This window comes from Manis pentadactyla, chromosome 7 (genome assembly GCF_030020395.1).
Source record: "Manis pentadactyla isolate mManPen7 chromosome 7, mManPen7.hap1, whole genome shotgun sequence".
Taxonomy (NCBI): domain Eukaryota; kingdom Metazoa; phylum Chordata; class Mammalia; order Pholidota; family Manidae; genus Manis; species Manis pentadactyla.
Genome location: NC_080025.1, coordinates 79,163,459 through 79,186,948, shown reverse-complemented (window position 1 = coordinate 79,186,948; position 23,490 = coordinate 79,163,459). Strand labels below are relative to the sequence as shown.

At 39.7% G+C, this 23,490-nt stretch overlaps 1 protein-coding gene across 7 annotated transcripts in view; it reads right to left on the bottom strand.

Moving 5' to 3' along the window:
* The window catches only part of DYNC1I1 (dynein cytoplasmic 1 intermediate chain 1), a 288,492-nt gene that overhangs the window by 33,795 nt on the left and 231,207 nt on the right, over nucleotides 1-23,490 (bottom strand). For all 7 annotated transcript variants that reach the window (XM_036894541.2, XM_036894542.2, XM_036894540.2 and 4 more), the window contains 2 exons: nucleotides 23,295-23,428; nucleotides 19,717-19,861 (listed from right to left, as the gene is read on the bottom strand). In XM_036894541.2, coding sequence (XP_036750436.1) covers nucleotides 19,717-19,861; nucleotides 23,295-23,428 — 279 coding nt within the window. The remainder of the gene's footprint in view (nucleotides 1-19,716; nucleotides 19,862-23,294; nucleotides 23,429-23,490) is intronic.

Sequence of the window (23,490 nt, the reverse complement as noted above, 5' to 3'; positions counted from 1 at the left end):
CTCTTTGGATGGTGGAGAGACAGGAGAGACTGTTAACTGATTGTTACCTCCTGCCGAGCTAGTGACAGGCTCAAACAAATAGCTACATTGAGAAAGTACCTTCACGCCACAGACCCCACAGCCAGAGCTCTCACAAGACAGTCCAGGGCTCTGAATACCACCATCTGATGCCACTGGGGCAGACCAGTGCTGACATGCAAGGACCCAGCGTTCCCCCTCATCCTCTAATCAAACCCCCCGCTGCAGCCAGCTGGCTGCCTTCGCAACCCCCTCTGCACAGTGAAAGCATCTGGCCAAGCTCGGTTCTTGCCGCTTCCACCCTTGGGGACGTACTTCTCTCTCTCCTCTTGCAAACTGCCCAGCCCTGCTACCCGAGCCAGCCGGAGCCTGCCTAACATCACCATCTCTCTCCATCACCCACACGGGCACAAGACGGCTCCTTGGTCCAGGCTCAGCCACTGTTTTCCCACTTCTTTTTAGGCACCGTGTCTGGGGGTGCCTTGGAGTCTGTCTTATGTAGTTGTATTTAAATACATTCTTACTTCATTCCTGAAGTGTTGTTCAGTTTAGCATGTAGAGCAGGGTTTGTATTGTTTTTTTGTAGACTGCATTTTTAGAGTAGTTTTATGTTCACAGCAAAAGTGAGCAGAAGGCCCAGAGCTTTCCCACACGCCTCCTGCCCCACATGTCCAGAGCCTCCCGCACCAGCAAGCCCCCCGCCACCGAGGCACACTGGGTGAGCCTACACTGACACGCCATTCCCAAGTCCACGGTGTCCGTTAGGGTCACTCTTGCTGATACACCGCGTGTGTGCGGGAACTGATTTGTAACGAACGCACCCACCATGTTGCATCACACCGCTCGGTTTCACTGCCCTAAGAGGTTGGGTCAGAGCAAGGGTTTTCAAACACTCTTGGAGGGCTGTGGGTTTCATTTTTAGGGGGAAAGTGACTCCCAGAGTTCTCTAGGAGAAATGTTAATTTCATACTTTCCTGTCATTCAGCATCAGTAAATCATGGAGACACATTTGGATCTGCCGGGTGCTGCGGCCCCAAATTGAGTATGTCGGAGCCCAGGCCCACGGGAGGGCTCGGCTACCATCGTGGCCGACGGGCGGAAACAACAGTGAGCAGGGAGCACGAATAGGAACGACCACCTGTGCCAGGCAAAGGTCATTCTTGGAGTCCTCACAGCCCGAGGTTGCCACCGAAGTCAGCCTGACAGGCACACTGTGCGTGAACACTACCTTACTGTCAGCAAAGCCCCACCCGGCACATCAAGGTGACGTGGGTCATCTCAGTGGTACTCTGAGTGTGTATGTGTGGTGGGGGGGGATTTAATTTAAGAATCCAAACTCCTTCTTAGGCCAAGAAGGCCAAGCATGACATGACCTCTCACTACCTTTCCAAGCTCTTCTGACACTGTTTTTGATGCTAACATGGAGCCTTTGTCCGGTTCCTCACACAAAGCAAGCCAAGCTGGCTACTCCTTCACAGACTGTCACACTGGTTCCCTCTGCCTACAGTACCCCCGTCCCCTCACCTTCTCAGAGCTAACTCCTTTTCATCAGTCATGTCCACCCAGGTGTCCCCTCCTCAGAGAGGACTGGCTGAGGTGCCCATCTAAGGAGCTCTCCCAATGCCCTGTCACTCTCTACCCCTAACCCTGTTTTGTTTGCTTTCTAAGGCCTACCGCCATCTGAAATTTATTATGTACAGTCAGTCCTTATTATTTGTGGATTCTGTATTTTCACATTCCCCTGCCTTCTAAAATTAGTGTGACCCCCAAATCAGTGTTTCATAGTCATTCACAGCCAAGTGCCCACAGAGAAAAATTTGAGTCACCAGACACACACATTCCCAGCTGAGGCCAAACAAGTTAATGCACTACCTTCTTGTTTCAGCTCTCATACCGTAAACAAATGTCCATCCTTCTAGTGGTCAGTTTGGTGCCATGATTTTTCACTTGTGTGTTTTTTTTGTTGGTGACTACAGTGTTTAAAATAGCTCCCGAGCAAAGCGCTGAAGTACTGTACAGTGTCTCTAAGGGCAAGAAGGCTGTGATGTCCCTGACAGAAGACACGTGTTAGGTAAGCTTCCTGCAGGCATGAGCTCTTGGCTGGAATTCAGTGTTAATGAATCAACCAACCACACATATTCAATAAGGTGTCTTTACACAGAAATATACACAAAACAAGATCATGTACTGATCGGTTGATGAAAGGTGGTGATTAGAGGCTCTCAGGCACCTAATCATGTATTTACTCTAAAACCTATGGTTAGGTGTTCACCAAGTCAACTTTGCTGAACATCAGTTCTGTGAATAACAATAATTGATTGCACTTGTTTCTTCCGGTTTCCATATTTTTTCTTCCCATCCAGAACTAACATGCATGTAAAGTCAGGGCCTTTGTCTGCCTTTGTTACTTTTTATATTCCCAGTGCCTGGAACACATAGGTCCTCAGTAGTTATGTATTAAATTAAAAAGTATATGGAGTATATGCCTTGTTCTCTGTTTATATGTATTTGAATTATAATGAAACAACTTATGGCAATGCTGAAGGTTGACAAAAACATTTTTCCTTTAACGAAGTTCCATTCTTTACTCAAGTTTGACTGAAAAGACATACTATGCACCCATCAGTAGTAGGGGCCATGTCTCATTTCCATTCTGTGAAAGTCCTTTGAATGAGGTAAAAAAGCACATTAAGTTCTTAGGAATCTTGGCTTTATGAATGAATACTTGATCAGGTAGTATTCTTTTGATTAGAAGAAGCAACACTTATCTTTACTTAATAGCAGAATCTTAATTAAATTTGTACTGTTATCAAGAGAATGAGAAGACAAGTCACAGACTGGAAGAAAATATTTGCAAAAGACACATTTTATAAAGGATTGTTATCCAAAATGTACAAAGAACTTTCAACACTCAACAGTAAGAAAACAAACTACTTGATTAAGAAGTAGGCCAGAAACTTTAGCAGAAACCTCACCAAAGAAGATAGAGAGATGGCAAATGAGCACATGAAAAGATACTCCACATCACCTATTGCCAGGGAAATACAAATTAACACAATGAGATACCACCACACACCTACTGGAATGGCCCAAATCCAGAACACTGACAACACCAAATGCTGACAGGATGTGGAGCAACAGGAATTCTCATTCATTGCTGCTGGAATGCAAAGTGGCACAGCCATGTTGGAACACAGTTTGGCAATTTCTTAACAAAACTAAAACATACTCTTACCATTCAGAATTCATACTTCTTAATATTTACCCAAAAGAATTGAAAACTTATGTCCACACAAAAATCTGTACACAGATGTTTACAGCAGCTTTACTCATAACTGCCCAAGCTACCAAGATGTCTGTCAGTAGGTGAATAGATAAATAAACTGTGGTGCATCCAGACAATGGAATATTATTCAGCACTAAAGTGAAATCAGGTATCAAGCCACGAAAAGGCATGGGGAACTGTAAACGCATATTACTAAGTGACAGAAGCCAATCTGAAAAGGCTACCTACTGTATGATTTCAACTATATGAAATTCTGGAAAAGGCCAAACAATGGGGATAGTATAAAGATCAGCTGGTTGCCAAGGCAGGGGTGTGGTGGTGAAGGGGAAGTAAGAATGAATAGGCAGAGCACAGAGTAGTTTAAGGACAGTGAAATATTCTGTATGATATTATAATGAGGGATATATACATTTATCCAAACCCACAGAATATACAACAGAAAGAGTGAACTTTAATGTGAACTATGGACTTCGGATTACTGTGATAAAAAAGTTGTGCTGTTATATTCTTGCATGCTTTGCAGTGATAACATGCAGGGTAATATGTATATATTTATGTGTTCACTATGTGTGTACAGTTGATTGGACTGAAGGGGGAAAAGATCAATGGAGTAGAAAAAAATGAAAAATGGAGAATGCAGCTGTCAGAAATATCAATAAAGAATGAACAGAAGTGTCTTTGCAGGTCCACGGGGTGCAGTTGTGTTTTGATACTGGGGTGTCTGAATGAGGATTGAAATAAATTAGCAACGAATATAAAATTTATTGAGTTTATCCTTTCATTAATTAATCATATAACTGTTAGCGGCTTAATTTATCTGTAATTGGTCAGTAAGATAATCAGCCTATATTATATACTAACCAGTTAGTACTCTGAATGAAAGCTGTGGGGATTTCAGAATAGATGGGAAAAATGGCTGTGACCTCAAAATGCTCACAGCTCAGTGGAAAGACAGAAACAACAAATAAGTAGAGTAAAAGACATTTACATTATATTCAGGGTCTGAATTGTTTCACATTGATTAAAATTATTTTAAGAGTAGTTTCATGACTATAGAATGATACATTATTAAACCATATAAAATGAACATTTAATCTCATTATAAATTATTCAAGCATCTGAGTCCACTGCTAAATGGCAAATCAATATTGGTGGACAGTTCAAAATATTTTAAAAAAATTTTTAATGCAGTAATGTCTAACTGAGTGAGTTACAGTCAATATGAGGTGGAAAAATATGGGACTAAATGGACATCTAAATCACTCCTCTCTAGACACTGGTTTTCTTTTCTGCAAAATTAGGGAATTAAGTGGGGATCTGCAAAGTACTCCTCAGGTCTAATTTCTGTGACTTAAATCAGATTTTCTTGTTCCCTTTTTTCCTGATTCCCACACATGGACTTTGATCTTACAAAGAACATAAAGACAGTTTATGAAAAATAAATGGTATATTTATTTAGTCACTATTCCATGTGGTACTGGCATGGTGCCTGTCTTCACAGAAAGTCCCTTCCACAGCTTTAGAGCCCTATCATGCCTCCATCTCTAAATACTACTTCTGGACATGTAATTTCTCCTTTCAGTCTCTCTCCATTTTCTCTCTAGATATATTGAAGTTCATTAACCATCTCTATTACTACTTATTTTTTCCTTTACTTGTTTGACATTATTACTGGAAATGCAAATTGGAAAGACTGTATTGAGAACTTGTGGGACTAATGGTTACACTCTGGTTCAAAAGGATAAAAAACCATGAAATGCAGGTTGAGGTGTTTGAATGATTAGGAAAGCAAGTAGAGGGTCAGCAAGTTTCCAGAGGTTTGTTCCAAGGAATACGGTTCTCTCAGCATGCTTGGGTAAAAATACATCCCATATCCAGTTAAGTGTGGGGATCTCTGTGTGCCGTTTGTCCAGTCCATTCCTGAAGAATAAGTTTAAAAGGCATCCCTTCTAAAGATACTTGTTCATGTTGTTTAATTCTTTATTGTTTTTAAATCATGGAACTCCTCCTACCTTTAAAAAATGTCTATTAAGAATCCACAGAATACAAACACTATCATATGTTGTAGTATAAGGAAATGGCAAAATGAAAGGTAGATTAGCTAAGAGAATGAGGTAGGAAGAATACACACTGAGAGACACCGACCTAAGAGAAACTGGTAATAATTTTGCCACAAATTTGATAAAGAAGACATGGTTATTCTCTGCTCTTAAGGAACTGTTTTTCCAAATGCATAAACTTTTTGGGGGGGATCGGGGAGGGCATTCTAACAGAAGGGCATGACTGTTCTAATATATTACAGATCTAGATTAACACAATTACAATAAAAAGGAGAAACAAGATCATACACACACACTCACAGACATAAAGATACATACACTTCATTTTGATGGCCTATGGGTTGCTATATTAAAGAAACAGTCTTAACAGCAAAAGAATTAAAAACTCAGCTAATTTACTGAACTTTGTTAAAGGAGGGCAAGTGAGAGAAAAAATTCAAACCAATCAGGCATAAATTAAGTTCTGTAGGGGTGTGGAAGGCCTAGAGTCTCAAGCATTACCCTCCTGGATTGGTGACCCAGTACCCCTCTTAAGGCAGCTGGATCTGGCAGAGCGGTAAAAGGGAAATCTGGTTTAATAGTTAAGTTTTTAATCATCAAGGAAGGTCCTAAGTGAGACGGAAACTGACAGCTTATAAGAGACTTTTTACTTTTGAATTGGGCTTAGTTCAAGCCAATGAACCAGGGGACAGGAGAGAAAACTATTTCACTCTACCGCCAATTCCACAACATTCCTCTCCAGAAACTTCCACAGAACTGGTGAGCTTCCAGTAGTAAACACTGAGGTCTGTTTCCCCAGAATTTATGGGAGGGCCTGCTACTCTACTTTGGAAGGAAAAATAAGCGTTTTCAAAGATTAATTATATTTATTTTTCCTCTACAAAACTCTTATTTATTCTTCAAAAACTACAAGAAGAATGAGAACAATATCTCAATTTTAGATTGTCCTGATGGTCAAATTCTACTCACTCTATATTTTATGTAATCTGGCAAATGAACATTTATTAGACACAGGATAAGGTGAACAAAGCAATATCCTATTCTGGAAAAAAAAAGAGTGTAAATACCTACTGGATAGTCCAACAAGTTGAAAAAATATGTAGAAATTGTGAATATGCTAAGAAAAAACCCTTAAGAGTGTTTTTGTTTAGATCTAAGACTTATGAAAGTATCTCCATCTTCTTGTCTTGCTCTACTTCAACCCCCTTTGAGAAATCAGGCCTTGGTGGGTGGGAACTAAAGAGATTAATGGGGCTCTGGGTGAGGATTAGAAGCACCAGTGTCAGAAGTTCTTTGGAGCTGAGGATGAAGATGAGCATATCTGTTTGCCTTGACAATTTAAAAACAATTGTAAGCTGATAAGAAAAATCCAGTTGAAGATACAAAGGAGAAACAAGTAAACAGAGCTGGAAAAAAGATCAGATGATCTTTTTGTGTGGGACACAAGTGTTGCAGGCGGATCATTCAAGGTGGGGTCGCCTAGCACTATATTTACAAAACTAAGAATTATGTGACATTACTGGTACAATGCCGGCCACATGGAAGGAGTCAGATGAATGCAGCTTCGATTGTTATGATTATTTTCATTATAGTCTTTATCATCAGGACTGGGCTTCATCTCAACAGTAGTGATTGGGAGGGAAGTCCCATCAAGGGTTGCAAAATAAACATTCTGGTCAACCAAGAAGCTACTATTGAGTGTGGTGGAACCATTAGAGTGTTCATTACTCACCTAATTAACTCACACTGAGATAGGAGGGAGCTGTGGGATATGTGGAGGGGTTAGTGTGGGGCACAAGTATTGCGGGCAGTCTGGTGAAGCCATCATCAGATGTAGAACGTTACGCTGCCTGGTTCAGAATCCTGATGGGGAAGTGCAATGTCTGTAGTGCCCAGTTTCCCCCTGTATGAGGTCAAGCAAGAGGCAGTGAGGCCCCACTTTATCTAAGCCATCACCCTTGTCATCTTCAGAAGAAAGTTTACACTCTATCACATGGCATCCCAGCCTGCCTTTTATCATCTGATACCTTTTTAACTCCAGAGTCACCCTTTCATTATTTCCTTCTGTTACCTTATACTCAGCTGCCCAGCTTAACTAATACACTTTAATATCCAAACACCACCAATAGCAACAATAACAATATTTAATTATAATAATAGTACTGCTACTTCTTTCCTAGTGCTTACTCTATGCCTGGCACTGTTCTGAGAGCTTTATATACACTAAGTCATTTAATCTTCACAAGTACCGTACAAAATAGGTAGTATTTGAATCCTCATTGTATAGATGAACAAATTGTAGCACAGAGAGGTTAAGTAACTTTCCTAATGTCACACAGCTGAAGAGTCAACTATCCCATACTTCTGCTTTTGAGTACTCTGTTCCTTTTGCTTGAATGCCCTTCCCTTTCTCTTTTCACTTAACTAAGTCCTTCAAACCTCAGTTTGGATGTCATATACTCTGAGCAGCTTCTTTAGCACATTTCTTTCTCCATCCCTTCTCTACCGCTTCAGTCTAACTTAGGAATTTCTCTGATAAACTGTGATTTAGAGAAAAGTTGAGTCCCCTTTTTCAGTAGGGAACCACATCCCACAAGAGACAGATTTCCCACGGCATCTTTAGAAAGAGCATTCCTGCATGTAACTGGGCTACAGAGCAGGAAGAGGTGACTGGCAGGCCTGTTGGGGACCTTACTGGGAGAAACCCTCACCCTCGTGAATGGAAGGGGTGGCTGAGGTCACCCATTCTGGTTGCCCAGCTCTTTGGGGCGTTCTTACAAACAATTTGGAATTTTGTAAGAAAAATATCTGGATACCATTCTACTCCTGGATGGTTGCCTTAGATATTTTTTCCCAAATTTACAGTTTTTTAAGTATTTCCTAATGGGATTTTTAAAGATTAACCTCAGTTTTCTAATTATTATATTTCTAAATTACGGTTATGAATTTTACTGCTCAAAACCACTGCTAGCTAAATACTTTCCACAGTATGCCTGTAATGTACATCTTTAAAAAACCAGGGATTATTCATTCATGTATTAATTCAATGATTTATTAAGTACCTATCAGGTGCCAAGCATTATGCCAAGTGCTGGGGATAAAAAGTAATAGCTACTTTGTCTTACAGGGAAAGTATGGAAATCTTATGCATACTAAGTATGATTCATTAAATAAGACAAAACTATTTTTATTATTGTATTATATAACGTAGCCACATTTAACATTTGTTATAATACCTAATAATGCTTTTTAGTGAATCCATTTTAAAGGTAATAACCAATGTCTGTCCTTAGAAACAAAATGTTTCCAATTTCTTTTATTCATAAAAAATGGAAAGTATCATTCCTTTCTAGTAGCTAAGAGGGAAAACAATACCAGCTACTACAGTCATCTCATGTTTTAACCCCAGCAGAGGATGTAAACTTGAAGTAGGTAATATTTATTGACTTTTACAATTGTTGCTTGAAAATTGAAGATTATCAGTCACTTAGAAAATTTTGTTCACAGATTCACTGTTTTGTTAAAAGATTAGAGGACTGAGATGTATGTTAACTGCTAGAACAAATTATACAATGTGAAATTCCTTCCTTCAGAGGAAGCCAGGATTTCCATCAATCACATTTGTGTCCTGAAAGGTTCTCAGATAATAGCACCCTGGGGTGCTGTTCAGGATCCAGACCAAATACTAACACATGGGTTAAGTCAGGCCATACACCTGACCAGTCAACAAAAAGGAATTGAATTTTAGGGCCCAAAAGTTCTAATGCAGAAAGGATTTGGACGATATTATCAATACAAACAGAAGAAATGTGAACCCTTTGAGGTTTAAAGGAAGGGACTGAGCTGGCAAATACATGAATGGCATCAAGAACCTAAATCCTTATGAAGCTGTACCAGGACCAAAATAAATATTAACCTAATATTTAATTGGAATCCACTGAAACTTTCCAAATTGGATGTAATGATAAAAAGCCCAAAGTTATTGGATGCATAACTCGTCCAGCCACTAAGCTAAACTACAGCTCAGGAAAAAAATTACCCAAAACCTCAGCAAACAGAAAAGCTGAGTGGAATATGAATGTTTTAATCCAGCCAGAAGTTCATACTTTACTTCTAAGCATCAACTCCAGCATTTCTTAATGGATGGGAAATTTAATGTGCTAAGCTATAGTAGAAGAAAAAAGTTGGTACTCAATAGAATTGATTCAGGCAATACTCTTTTTTCTTAAAAGGACCATCAAAGACAGACTTTTAAGTATGCAGCTTTTTACTGTTCTCTTAAAATCAGCCTCATTGATATATTTAAAGAAGAATGTTTAAAGAGACTAATCAACATTACTGAAAGAGCAAAATCGTGGAAGGAATGAAAATGGCAAAATGATCTTGGAACAGGTAAGGAGGAGGTCAGGGCAGTTTGTGAAGGAGCAGGCTTAGTGGTGGCCATAGAGATAGACACAGACTAAAGGAGGTAAAACTGCAGTTTAGCGGAAAAAGGCCTGAGATAAACAGGACAGGCAAAGGGCAGCAAGGTCGAGAGTGGGTGTCTGTGTTTTGTTTTGTTTTCAGTAACATGGAGGGAAGGGGAAGCTGGGCATGTCTAGAAGAGACAGATGATGCTTCAAGTGGCCTTTAAGGGGACGATCTCCCATGGAGGCCTCTGTGTGGATACGCTCTCTCTTCCGGGCCCTGTGCACACACACACCAATCAGGACATGTCTCATCCTTCACTCTACTGCTCATCTGGTCTCTTCCATAAATTGCCTACATGGTAACCAACCGTAACAATATTATTTTCTACGCATGGTTATGTTTTCACTCTTTATCCACTGAGGCAAAGGTCAGACCATTTCTTTCTTTTACTGTTTTTTCATGGCATTAAACTATTTGATTATTCAGGTGATGAATAAAGATCTTCTCACATTCAAAAATGAAAACAATTGGAAGTTTCTGACAAAAAAAAGAATGCCACCATCACTACTATGCAGTTACTTATTTTCACTTTTAAGTCAACTAAGCAAGTGAAACCAGAAAGGATCATTTAAAAATTTTAAGATTCTGATCATATTAGGTAGGTTATTTTCCACCTATTATCAATATGGCTATTTGCTATTCATGAATGAAACCACTCTTTTGGGGACTGCTTAGAAGCTCAAATCTCCAAAAAAGAAAACAATGCCATATTATGTTCTTCCTTTAGTCTTTCCCAATTCAAAAATTTAATCTTTTCAATCTTCAAGGAAAACTTAAATTAAGCTATATACAAAGTGAATGGTAATATTAATTTTTCAAATCACAAAAATAATTGACAATATCTGTGTTTTCTCTAAATATGCTCTTTCACTTAACTATAATATTTCTAAAATCATATGTAGATAAAGTTTATTTTTTAGTCTTCATCTTTAAAAATCAGAGCTTCTCTCTTTCTAAAAATGTGAGAAATGCTATTGTCTTTTTGGCAATCACATTACTTATGCAAAGTGAGTGGATATGGACTTTGCTTCAGGCTCCAAGATGAGATTTATTTTACTCAGTGTGCTAATACCAGCATAACATTCTCCCCTGGAATACAGATTTTCTTTCCTAATTTTTACTTTGTTTTAGAAATATGAGTTCTTGGCCAGAAGAATGTACAAAATGCATGTCTGAGTTGTCAAATTCTCCTTTTAGGTTTGCCTTTTAACTTTTTTTTTAGAGAGGGAAAAATCATTTTTGAGCTATACATATTTGTATATACAAAGTATTATATTAAAGCCATTTTTAACTTGGACTTCTGACTAGTTCAATGTTTTATCGCTTAACATCAACCCTTCCTACAATTTTATGGATTTTCTTATGTTACTTAATTTGCAATCTGCTTTGTTCTGAGTATTTGTCCCTCCACCACCCCCCCGCCAAAAGATTCAGTTGTTGAGATCCTAATTCCCAAAGATGATGGTATAAAGGAGGTGGGGTGCTGGGAAGTGCTTCCTTTGGTCAGGAGGGTGGGGACCCCAGGACGAGGGACCTCACAGAACACGACCATAGTGGCACCCTGATGTTGGGCTTCCCAACGTCCAGAACTGTGAGAAACAAGCCACCCAGTCTGTGGTATTTTATTATAGCAGTCCAGACAAACTAAGGCATAATCTTAAATGTGACAGTATCACTCAGTTTTCTGATAGGGCATCACCATGACTTTATTCACTTTGTTTAAATGATCAAATGACTCCAAGTTACTCCAGGTACTTAAAATAGCAATTACTAAGGTAACCACAATTGTCAGAAGGACTGAGAAATAATTACCCATCTCATTTTTTTGTTCTACACCTTTCTGAAAGTTCTCACTGTCAATAAGAATGAGAAAATCAAAAGCCTGGATTTCCAGTATTTTCAAAACAATATTTATATTTTCACTTTGCCCTTTACATGAAGATAAAGGTTATTTTCACTCACATATTTTCAAATGACTAGTAATTTTGGATTTTGACACCATTTCCTTTAAATTTTACATATGTTCAATTTTGGAGGAGGAGAAAGACTCTAGCCAATGCTGTCTAGAGTCTCATGTATAACCACTGTTCCCAGCACATCACTACAAAAGGTTAGTTTGGGGCTTCAAAGATATTCACAGTACAAACCTCTTGCCAGCACAGGTCGGGCATTAATTATATCAGGAAACTTGGTTAGGGGTGGGACAGTGATTTTCATTCTCCTGCCTGAATCCTGAACTAGCTCTCAGTTCCCAACACAACCCTGAGGAGAAAGGAGAGACCCCTCAAAATAACGGGCCCCCACCGGCTCTGTGGATGGGGAGTTGGAAACAGACCTTGACGTTGACTTAGGGGAGGGCTCTTCAGACTTGAGCAGCATCAGAACCACCCAGAGGGCTTATTTATTCAAACACAGATTGTTAGATCCCACCCCGAGAGCTTTTGATGCAGAAGGTCTGAGGTGGGGCCTAGATAATTTATATTTCTAATTAAGTTCCATGACAATCAAGGGCTCACACTTTGAGAACCCTTTGTTTGGAATTGTAGTAAGTGATGTTATCACCCACACATGAATTCACAGACCTGCCATGGTAAGTTGGAGACAGGCTGTGGACAGCTTCGAATGGCAGATTCAGGAAGCTTCTGAAGACCAAGAGATTCAACAGTGGCAGTTTTACACAATTCCTGGCACTCGTTAAAATTCAAATTAGACATCACCTATGATATGCTGCTTTGGTATTTAGCCCCGGCTAGTACTCAAATCAGTGCAGTTCAGACATGCCTGCGAGTTAGGGCCCTGTTCTATCTCTGCAGGACTTGGTCTGAACCTCCCTCCTCTCACTACCACATCCCAGTTCCCAGCGCTGTTAGCAGGTACGTGTGCCTCTGACTCATCCTCTTCTTCCCCTTACATAGCTAAACCCCTCCATAGACCTATTTTTCCAGCCTTAGTGGTATCCCACCTCTTCTCCTCACCCCGACCCCACAAGAGTACATGAGATCATCATTCTCAGTTTTCCAGACCCCTTACTTTCAGTTTACACATTTTACTGGCTCCTTCTCATCAGGCCACCAACAGGCTCAAGTGTCTCAAAAAGTATAATAACCAAATCCTTCCTTGGCCCAGCTTTCCCTGCTCGCCACCTCTCTGTCTCCCTCAGTTCACAGCCTAGTGTCTGAAAGAGCAGTCTCTGTCTTCTGTGTCCACTGTCCTCCTTGCTTGCTTGGTAACCACCTCAATCTGTCCCCATTGCTCCCCTGAAATTGCTCACTGAGGGCAATGCCACCCTCTTTTTGCTTTTTCCATCTGTATGTTCCTTCCCAGCACCAGCATCAGCGGCTCCAAGTTTGCACCAATGTCCTCTTCAATTCGCATTCTATTCATAATTTTCTCCCTTGGAATAAATGACTGACTAATGCAGATCACTGCCATATCTGTATTTTTAACTCCACTCTTGTCCCCGAGTTCCAGTATTTTCAATTACCTATTAGGAATTTCCAGGCACCTCCTTTGGAGTGTGCCCCACACTGCTAATTTTCTATCCCCAACCCCAGCCTGCTCCTTCTCCTGTATTTCCCTTCTCGGTTGCCGGCACCGCCATCCCTCCACTCAGATGCCTGCGGCAGAGATACTCAAATCAGCATTGACTCTGCTCTCAAGTCAGCTGTGCACTACATCTGCTTTGGTTTTCTCTCTCAGACTTGTATTGTCCCCCACATGCTCACTGCCCCTGTCACTGTCAAAATTCTGGCTCTCACCCGGATGGTCAAACTAGCCTTATAACTCGATTTTCTGCCTCTAGGCTTAGCATGCTATTGTGAGAAAGGATACGGTTTGGGGTCACACAAATCTGGGTTTGGATCCCAGTTTCCCCACCTTCTCACTAAGCATATCAGACAAGTTATTTAAGCTCTCTTATGCATACTTCTTCTTCTATAAAATGGGATAATACTATCTACTCATAAGTTTACTGTGAGAACATAATAGGCTAATGTATGTAACTCATTTAGCACAATGCCTGGCACACAGTATGACCTCAGTTAATGTTGGTTTTGCCCCCCTCCCAACTCCTGCAAATTCATATGCCATAGAAAACTCTCTAATATTAAATTTGATTAATTCATTCCTAAAATGACTAGTCATGCTTTATAAAATAAATATAAATCTACCCAATCCAGTTCAGACCCATCTTTTGGGCCTCATTCCATGCCATTTCCTACCTGGTTCCCTACCTTCCAGCCATAGATGGAGCATGGCTGCTCACTTATTGATTCAACTGCCTGGACACAGACTCCATCAGGTAAACTCCTCAACAAAGGCTCTGCCTCAGAGTGAAGCCTTCCCTGCTTGTGACCTAACGATGAGCCTTGGTGTGGTGGGGGTGGAGGGGAGGCAATGTGATACGTTCTAGTCCTTTCTCCCTTCATGCCATCCTCACTAGAATTTGCAAAAATTAGCATTCTCGGTGGAATTCCAAGCCCCCCCCCCTTTTTTTGCATCTTCCCATTTTTGGTGGTCTCATAGCATTTTCTAAAGATCTCTATTAGTACTTATTTCACCTGAACCAACCACTCTCTGCTTGCCTCCTTTCTAGATGTTTCCCCCATGCCTCCTGGGTCTCCCATTCCATGAATGGAAAGTTCCCACTACTGCCTATCTCAGTGGAATCCTCCCTCTCCCACAAGCTCACCACCTCCCCTGACATCTCCTCAAGCAGAAAGTGTTCATTATCACGTGTTCTGTTTCAGAAGAGTGAGAGGGTCAGCTTTTTATGTGCTCTCCAGGGCTGAGCCCTCCCACCTCTTTTAAGCTTAGGCTGTTTCTGTGTTCCATCCTTTACTTCTTTTGATCTCTCTACCTAATTTGTCAAAGCCTTTAGCACTGGGATTATTGTCTCCTTCTCTCTCCTGGTTTTGCCTTTATCTGGCCCACTTTAAAGCCCACTGCACACGAGCACCTTGACTTCTTATTTCCAAGCCCACAGCACCCTCAGCTCCTGTGAACTTCACCTTCATTTGACTTTAGATATAGTCATGACTATATCCTGGATCTTTTTTTTTAATCACTGAGAATTATTTCAGTTGAGAATTATTAAATTGGAACAACCACTTTCTAACAATAATCTCCATTTTACTAATTCTCTTACTCAATTACTTCCTTCATGGCTCATCTCTGATCTTCTAGGGGCTCCCATCCCCTTGCTCCCATACTTTCTCTTGCCTGTTTACATTTCCTTTCTGCTCCAGTTTAGAGTCCTTCATCTCTAACATCAAGCGCTCTCTTGTCCTTATCTCCATGTCCCACATTCCATTGTCCTTCTATCACGTTCTGGTAACATTCCAGCCCAGAATCTATCTAATTGTCCCCATCATTCTTGTCCAGATCTGTGCTGCTAAGCTCTCACAGAGGCTGACTGATGCCACTAAAGCATTCTGGTCTCCACTCAAGTGGGTCCCCCACACTGCACAGAGTCTGTCTGTTTCCCTAATCAGCTCTTCAGTTCTCTTCCGTAACCAGCCCAGACCTGCTCCCTTCAGTTCCTCCACTTCCCACTCAGTACAGTATTTCACCTCCTACTTCACTATGAAAGCAGCATTACATGAGAGTTCTCTCTACTTTCATTCACCAAACCTGCACATTTGTGAGTATTTGTTCCCATCCTTCCTAGTTCTCTTGCTACAACATGACACAGCCCAAATTTAAAATTAATGCTCTGCCCATGCTATGCAGCCCATTCATTTCAGCATTTTCAGGGCCCTTTCTCTGTCTTACACATTTAGATTTCTACTCTTTTTTTTTTTTTCACTGGCTCTTCCATCATAGCAACATCCTCAAGAATCGCTACAATCTCAAAAAAAAACACAACTGTTTTTCCCACCTCCTCCTCTCTTCATAGCTAAACTTCTCAGTTTTTCTCCAGTGCTTTTTTGCTTTCCCTTCTTTCCTTTACCCATCGTTATTTGTGTCCCATTCTCAATGCACCCCAGGGGGCTGTACTTGACACAGCCACCAGTGGAGTTGCTACACAAAATGGACACGTTTCAGTCTTTATATTACTTAAGTCTCTGAAGTATTAGTTATTGCTAATCACTCCTTCCTCTTTCCCTTTTTTAAATTACAGAACTTATTTTTTTATAGAAAATTTCAAACATATTCAATATTTACCAATACAGGAACAATCTTACTCATCTATATCCACAAGCTTTCCCCTTAGCAACTGATTTTTTTGAAGCAAATTCCAGATATCATGATTTCTTCTATAAATAATTCAGTGTGCATCTCTAAAAGATAAAACCACTTAAAAAGATCAAAATATTATCACACCTAAAAATAATAATTCATAAATGTCATCAAACATCCAGTCAATTTTCACATTTCCCTAACAGCCTTCTAATTTTTTAATGGGTTGTTTGTTTGAATCAAGATCTAAATAGGAATCCACATTTTGAGGTTGGCCGACATGTCTTCAAGTTTTGTTTTGTTCTATTTTGTTTTGATACATAGTTTCCACCTCCAGTTCTATTTTTCTTTTGGGGAAAAAAAAAGTTTGGTTTTGTTAAAGAAATGAGATCAGCTATCCTAGATACTCCCCCACAGTCTGGATTTGACTGATTCCCACCCTGTGGCATTCTTTAACATTTGGCATCTGTACCTCCCATTACCTCTAAATTCAGAGATATGGTGGGTTGATAAGATTTGGATTCAATTTGGGGGGCAAGCCTACTTCAAAGGTGGTATTGTTATGAATGTTGTTTCTATTTTTTTTAATTTTGGTATCATTAATGTACAATTACATGAGCAACATTGTGGTTACTAGATTGCCCCCATTATCAAGTCCCCACCACATACCCCATTACAATCACTGTCCATCAGTGCAGTAAGATGCTATTGAGTCACTTACTTATCTTCTCTGTGCTATACTGCCTTCCCTGTGCCCCCCCACATTATGTGTGCTAATCATAAATGTTGTTTCTATTTTTATGATGTTATCAGCAATTATCATTACCTAGGCCATTAGGGGATACGAAATTGTGATATTCAAATACTATCATTTCTTCTTCTTATAATAGCTGGAATATTTCTATAAAGAAAAACATCCCTCATCAGTTATTTAGTAATCCTAAAGTATAAATCATACAGAGATGACAGAATAAATGTTTGACTCCTTTCCTTATTCGTTTCCAGAATAATGAGTTGGTGTCTCTAGTGTTCTCCAAATATGACCAATGGGGTTTTTTTTTTCCTTTTTTCATTGTTATTAATCCATGAATCTATTAGCTTTATTGATATTCTTTGGCCAGCAGAAGCCTATTCAACTTGGCTTTCAAGTCCTTTGGCAAGAAATGTGCAGGGCTGGGAGCCTCCTTGCTTTCTATTACGATGATGTATTTCAGGCTTATTTTGTACAGTTTCAGCTCCAAGTCAGTAATATCTTCCAGGATCTCTGCTTTTCTTTTAGTGGAATTAGTATTTAGAGAGCACAGTCTGGACACCAGGAATGCCACTGCTGAACTGGTCATTGTTTCTAGACTTTCTGGTAGATAGTCCTATGAATATGTATTCACTTAAATTTACAGCTGACACACACCATGAGTTGTTACTGATATGTCCAACTCAAATTCAGGGTTACTACGGAGTTTTTATTTTGTGCATTTGTATCTCCTTTCAACCCAGCTAATATCAATTCTCAATGAAACAAACACAGTCATTTAATTTACCTCAAGATACAACAGTATTAGAGTAAGAGTAACAATATAATCACCACCAACATGAATACCAGAAGTAGTTAAAGATGTTTTTAGGAGTCCTTTCAAATCCTTAAACTATATCCCTTTTGGAATGTATAGTCAAAATTCAGGGTTTAAAAGTCCCTTCGAATTTTTCCATATTGTAAGGTTTTGCCTCCAGTTTGAACCACAGTCAGATTGACTGGTTTCACGTTACTTGAAAATTTTTTAGGAACCAATTTGAACATTTATTTTATTTTGTTTTAAAACTACATGAAATATATACATGGTTCCCAAGCCAAATGTACAAGCAAGGCATATTTAAAGAAATATGGCTATTACCTTTGTTTCTTTCAGCCTCCTGCCTCCCTACAAGTAATAATTTTACGTGTGTGTGCCTTCTTTCTCCAACCTTTAAAAATACATACATAAATACTAAACAAGGACAACATACCATTCACACTTCTCTCCACTTTGCTTTTCTCATTTCAAAATACATTCTAGAGATGACCATATAGTAGTACATAGATGTCTTCATTTCTTCCCACACTTGCGCAGTCCTCTCTCATGTGGACGAACCATGCGTTTAATTTGTCCAGAGCCCTACTGATGGACTGTTGGGTTGTTTCCATTTTTTTGCTATTCAAAGTAGTCTTTAATGGACAACTTTCTGCATACATCTTTTTCTTATTTTTCCTAGTCTGTCTTTGGCATAGATTCCTCAAAGTGAGAATTGCTCTGCCAATGAGCAAATATGCATGTATTATGTGTAGAAATTGCCAGGCTCTCCTCCACAGTATTGTACATTTCACATTTCCCATGGCAATATATGAGAATGGCCGGTTCCTTTCAGCTTCATCACAGAGTATGTTGTCTTGGAGTTTTGCAGATCCAATAGTTGAAAAGAAATTTCTCAACTTGGTTTTAGTTTGAATTTCTCTTATAAATGAGTTTTTTCATACAGTTAAGAGCTAGTTTTATCCTCAGCATAGTCCCTTTACATTAATACCCAGGAAACCACACACAAAATAATTCCATTTTTTTCCTATTTCTTGGGTTGTTACTTTTTAATCTCCTTTTCAACTCCATTTCTCCTGTTTTTCCTAAATGTACCTCTTTCTTTGGATTGTATCTTAGCTCTTATTTTATAATTCACTCTTTCAACTGTATAATCATTGTACTCTGACTGCTACTAAGTGTGTACTTGCAGCCCAGTGCCCTCCCTCCGCTTCTGTCCCACATGTCAAACTGCCTAATGGAGACTGTGAATTGTGCCTCCCAGGAAGCTTAAATGAGATCTGGGCAACACACTTCACCAGCACGGCCTTCCTCTGGGGTTCTGTAGCGCAGTGAATGCTTCTACAAATGGCCAACTGCCATAGTCATAAACCTGTTTTTTTTTCCTGATGAAGCCCTCTCTCACCATCCTTGTATCTAGTCAATCACCAATTCCTGTGCCTTTTACCTCATAAATGATCCTCAAATCCACCTACTTTTCTCCATCCCAAACTACTGATCTAAGCCACTGTCTTTTCTCCCCTGTACTACTGCACATTCCTTTTAGGTCGTTCCTTTTCTTGCTCCCAAACATGATCAGAATTACCTTTGAAAGTACAAATAATACTGTGCCATTTACTAGCTTAGAACCTCCAAAGACTCAAAAAAAAAATAAAGCAAAGAACCGCCCCCCCACCAAAAAAAAAACCAAACAAAAAACCCCAAGCCCCAAGTCATATATTCCCAAAGGTACAAAGTGCTGCAGAGTTCCTGACAGTCAGCCCTAAACTGCTCACGGGTTACTGCTGGGGAGAGGCCTGCGATGGCGGGCAATGAAGGGGATGCTGTGGGCAGGGTTAGTGTTGGTGAAGAAAGATTTTGGTTTTCTCTTTATTTGAATTGTTTGAACTTTTTACAATTAGAGTGTTTCAGGTATTACCTAAATATTTTAAAGTAAATAAAATGGACTGAGAAAGTGAGCCTGAACTACCTCTGAGGCAGATGGAGCTCACTAGCAGGTTGTAGATTTTCACTGTAGATCTTCATTTGGAAGAGACTTCAGGTTCCCCACAACCCCTGGTTCCCCAACCACCCTGGGAACAAAAATTGTCCTCCTCACTTATGTATTACCTGAGAATTTAAGTCAAAGTTTTCTTACCTTTGTGGTCCACAGCTTGACAGTCCAGTCAAAGGATGACGTGACAAACAGGTGTGAAAAGTCGATTGGGCCCACTGCCATGTGGCAGTTAATTCCTGTCACTGGCCCTTGATGACCTTCGAAGACCTCACCAATCCCTGCTTTGCTGCAGGAAGACCACACATGAGCAGATTTCAGTGACCTTTGCAGAGCAGTGATTGCTTTAAAAAAACAAATTGGTCTTTGCATGATTAGTTCTCCATAATATACAAGAAGAACCATAAACCATCAAAATTGAAACCACTTTCATAGTTATCTTGAGAGAAATAATATGCTAGACTACTTTCAGTGATTAAAAACAATATGGGCCAACAGGATTTTTTTAATCTTCAGAATTTAATACCAATTTTACCACTTAATACTTTTCCAGGAGTTCCTCAAACCCTATCATGGTTGATGCAGCTACTTTGATGGAAAACATATATACTTAGATCTCGGAAGTTTTCATATTTATAAGATTCTTCTATTCTTGTGTTGGCATTTGGCACACCTTCCATTTTAACTCCTTTTGGTCGGCCAACTGGCGATAAAATTCCGTACCTCCTTGTATACACGTTTATCCTTTCAAAAACACTTCCTATGTTGACATACCTGCAAATGTAATGCTTTGTGGAAAAGCTTGCCACCACAAAATAATAGGCATAACTTGAATATAAATGGAGAAAATGATGTTTTCACTGAAAGTGGAAGAGAAATTCTTGAATCCCCTAAATGTAAAATCCTTCAGGGCTGGTGCCTTGTTCTTCTGGATGCCAAGTGTTCCGAATATAGTAAGTGTTCAATAAGTATTTGTTGAAAGAAACAGCGAAGGAAAAGAGACAAACTTTTGCCTTTTGTTTTCCCAACAGAAGCACATTTGAGAAATAGTGATACACATTTAGAAAGTTATCCACAGACATACGTCACTTATTTAACTAAGCTGGGATTAGTTCCAGGCTCCTATTATCATGCAATAGTCTGCATGCAATCATAGCCAATTAGAAAATATGCCAAAATGCTGTATTTTAAAAATCCATGTGCAAGAGGTTATAAATATGACAAATGCTTAGGGACTGTGGAATCTAAATGTTATGGCACTAACAGTAAAAATGAATTGGGTTATTAAAACATTTGGGTTTCTGGAGCACCAGTACATGTCAATGCGCTGAGCAAAATGTGAAATCATGAGCAAAGTGCTCCAGCGTGTGTTCGTGTAACAGGCACTCAAAAATTATGCCCAGTGAAACTGCTAACAGCAGTTCCACACATGATCATTTAAATTTGTTCTAAAGAATATGAGGAACTGATCTTTGAAGTGGCCCCTGGTGAGACTCCACTTGCTCTTAACAGCATCCTGAAAGGGTTTATAGGGTGCAAAATGAGGACCTTATTTAATTTATGGAAGTGGATTTGCACCTTCTCTATGTTAGGTGAAAAATAGAAACCTCTCGCCTCTCCCGCGTAGCCCTGGACAACCTACTTAAAATTACTATGAAGCCAAATGCCTGCTACTTTACAACTTTACTAAGATTTGTATTTTATATTTCAGATGGATGGACCAATGTAAAAGCCAAATCAATCTTGCTGTAAAAAGATCTGTGGTTTGTACTTTAGGCACCCTTCTTTTTAACCACCGTGCATATTCTGATTGTGCTTCAAAAGGGACAATAGCTACAGAAAAGAGATATTAATCAGGTAAAAGGTTATTCACATTAGAGATTTTTTAAAAAATCTTAAAGTTATCAGTGAGCATGTTCTTTACAGATAATTAAGGTCCTGGATTAAGTCAGTTGAACCTATACCCTATTGATTCTAATAAATATATAGATAAAGCTGTGACTCCACATGTGGCCCTCTGCACTCTCTGTGCCTCCCTCATTCCACTTATGACATTCTACCTGTAGAGCAGATATTTGTGTGTTTGCCTTTCCCATAATCATTAGTTTTTTGAAGACAGGAACTGGGTTTAAATGATGTCAGCATGCCTGGCAACATCTAGCAATTGCACTTTGCTCAAAGTAGGCGTGCAGCGAACATCTGCATGAATGCACAACATTCTCAGATCCTTTCATGTTTTCATAAAACTTTAATGTGTGGTTTTAGCCAGTTTTTATGAAATAGGAACACTGGGCATGGAACTATGAGACATATCCCCCTAGTCATCTTTAAGTAGTGTGAGGGGGAAAATTCTGCACGTTTCTATGTGCAGTACAGTTGAACATCACAACTCATATTGTCTGACTGGAAAAATGACATAGCTAGCTGTGGATACTCGTTACTTCTATCAATCACAGAACACAGGAGTATAACCTTGGAGCAAACTCTGATTTTTCATTAAATCTTAATAGCCTGAGGTGAGTGCAAGAGAAGAAAAACCAATTGAATTAGAACTACTAAAGTGAAACAGAAATTAAGCACCAATGTGAACACAGTGAACCTTTGAAAGATGCGAGCCCACTTGCTAAGTCTTGCATACAATTTTGTAATCTAGTCTAAATTATTGGATTCTACTTTATCCTGATGATTTTCCAGGGGCATTTGCCCATCTCTCAATCAAGGTAGAGTTCTTATCACCTGGAAACTTCAAAGTGGCTTCTATAGTTCATACTATTCCAGCTTCTCTGAGTGGAAGGGCTCTAAGGCACTTCTTTATATTATTTGGATATTATTATTTCTTTATTCCCCATATAGATTTTGAGCTCCTCACTCACTATGTGCCAGGCAACAGGCAGGGAATCAATGATGAAATGGAAATAGCTTAGTAAGGGAAAAGTGGCAGATGGATGAATAGTTGAAATAAAATGTGATAATGCTTTTGTAGAAGCAAATATAAAATAATATAAAAGACAACTTTCTGACATCCTGAGGCCTAGCTCACTAATTCTACTTTAATTGTCTGAGTAGTGCTTATCTGAAACCATAAATGTCCTTGTTTACTAGTTTATTTTCTTTCCCCCTCAAGCAGAACAGGAACTCTGGGTCTGTTTGTTCCTTGCTGCTCCCTGTGTAATGGTGCCTGACACATGCGAGGTTCTTGGTCAATACTCCTTGTAAGAATAAATGAATAAAAGGAATGAACGTTCAATGGGAGGGAATGATTTTCTTTTTCCAAGTGAGTCAGGAGAGGCTTCAGTGTAGAATGATCTCTATGCTGACTCCTGAAGGATGTGGAAGAATTAACCAGGCCAAGAAGAGACAAATGCCAGAGCCAGTGGAAGAAACTGAATATACAAACTCATGGAGGTGCGGTGGGATGATCAATATTTGGGGATTATTATCTCTGATGGGCGTGTGGCTGGAATCTGAAGGATGCAGCTGATAGGGGCAGAAAGTCAAGGGTCTTATGTGATATAAGAAGCTTGGGCCTTTTTCCTCAAGACAGCCAAAGCCATTGAAGACTTATAATACCTAATGACCAGCGCAGACAGGGCAGACCTGAGGGGTGCTCTGCATTTCCTCAGAAATGCCTTTCTCGTAATACGAGGTGGTTATAATCCAGGATGTGATAACAGACTTTCATAAATAAGCAACACTTCATCGGTAAGAAAACAGAAAATCACCTTCCATGACGACAGGCTGTGTAGACTGTCCCTTCCTCACTGCCAACCACGAAGTTATTGACGTCTCCCGTTGGGAAAGCCATTCCGGTAACAGCCACTGGCTTGGACTTATTGTACACCAGCTCCATGCTCTCCTACCAAAACACGGAATGGTTACATTCCCTCTGTCAACTCGCCACCATGCCAAAGACAGCAT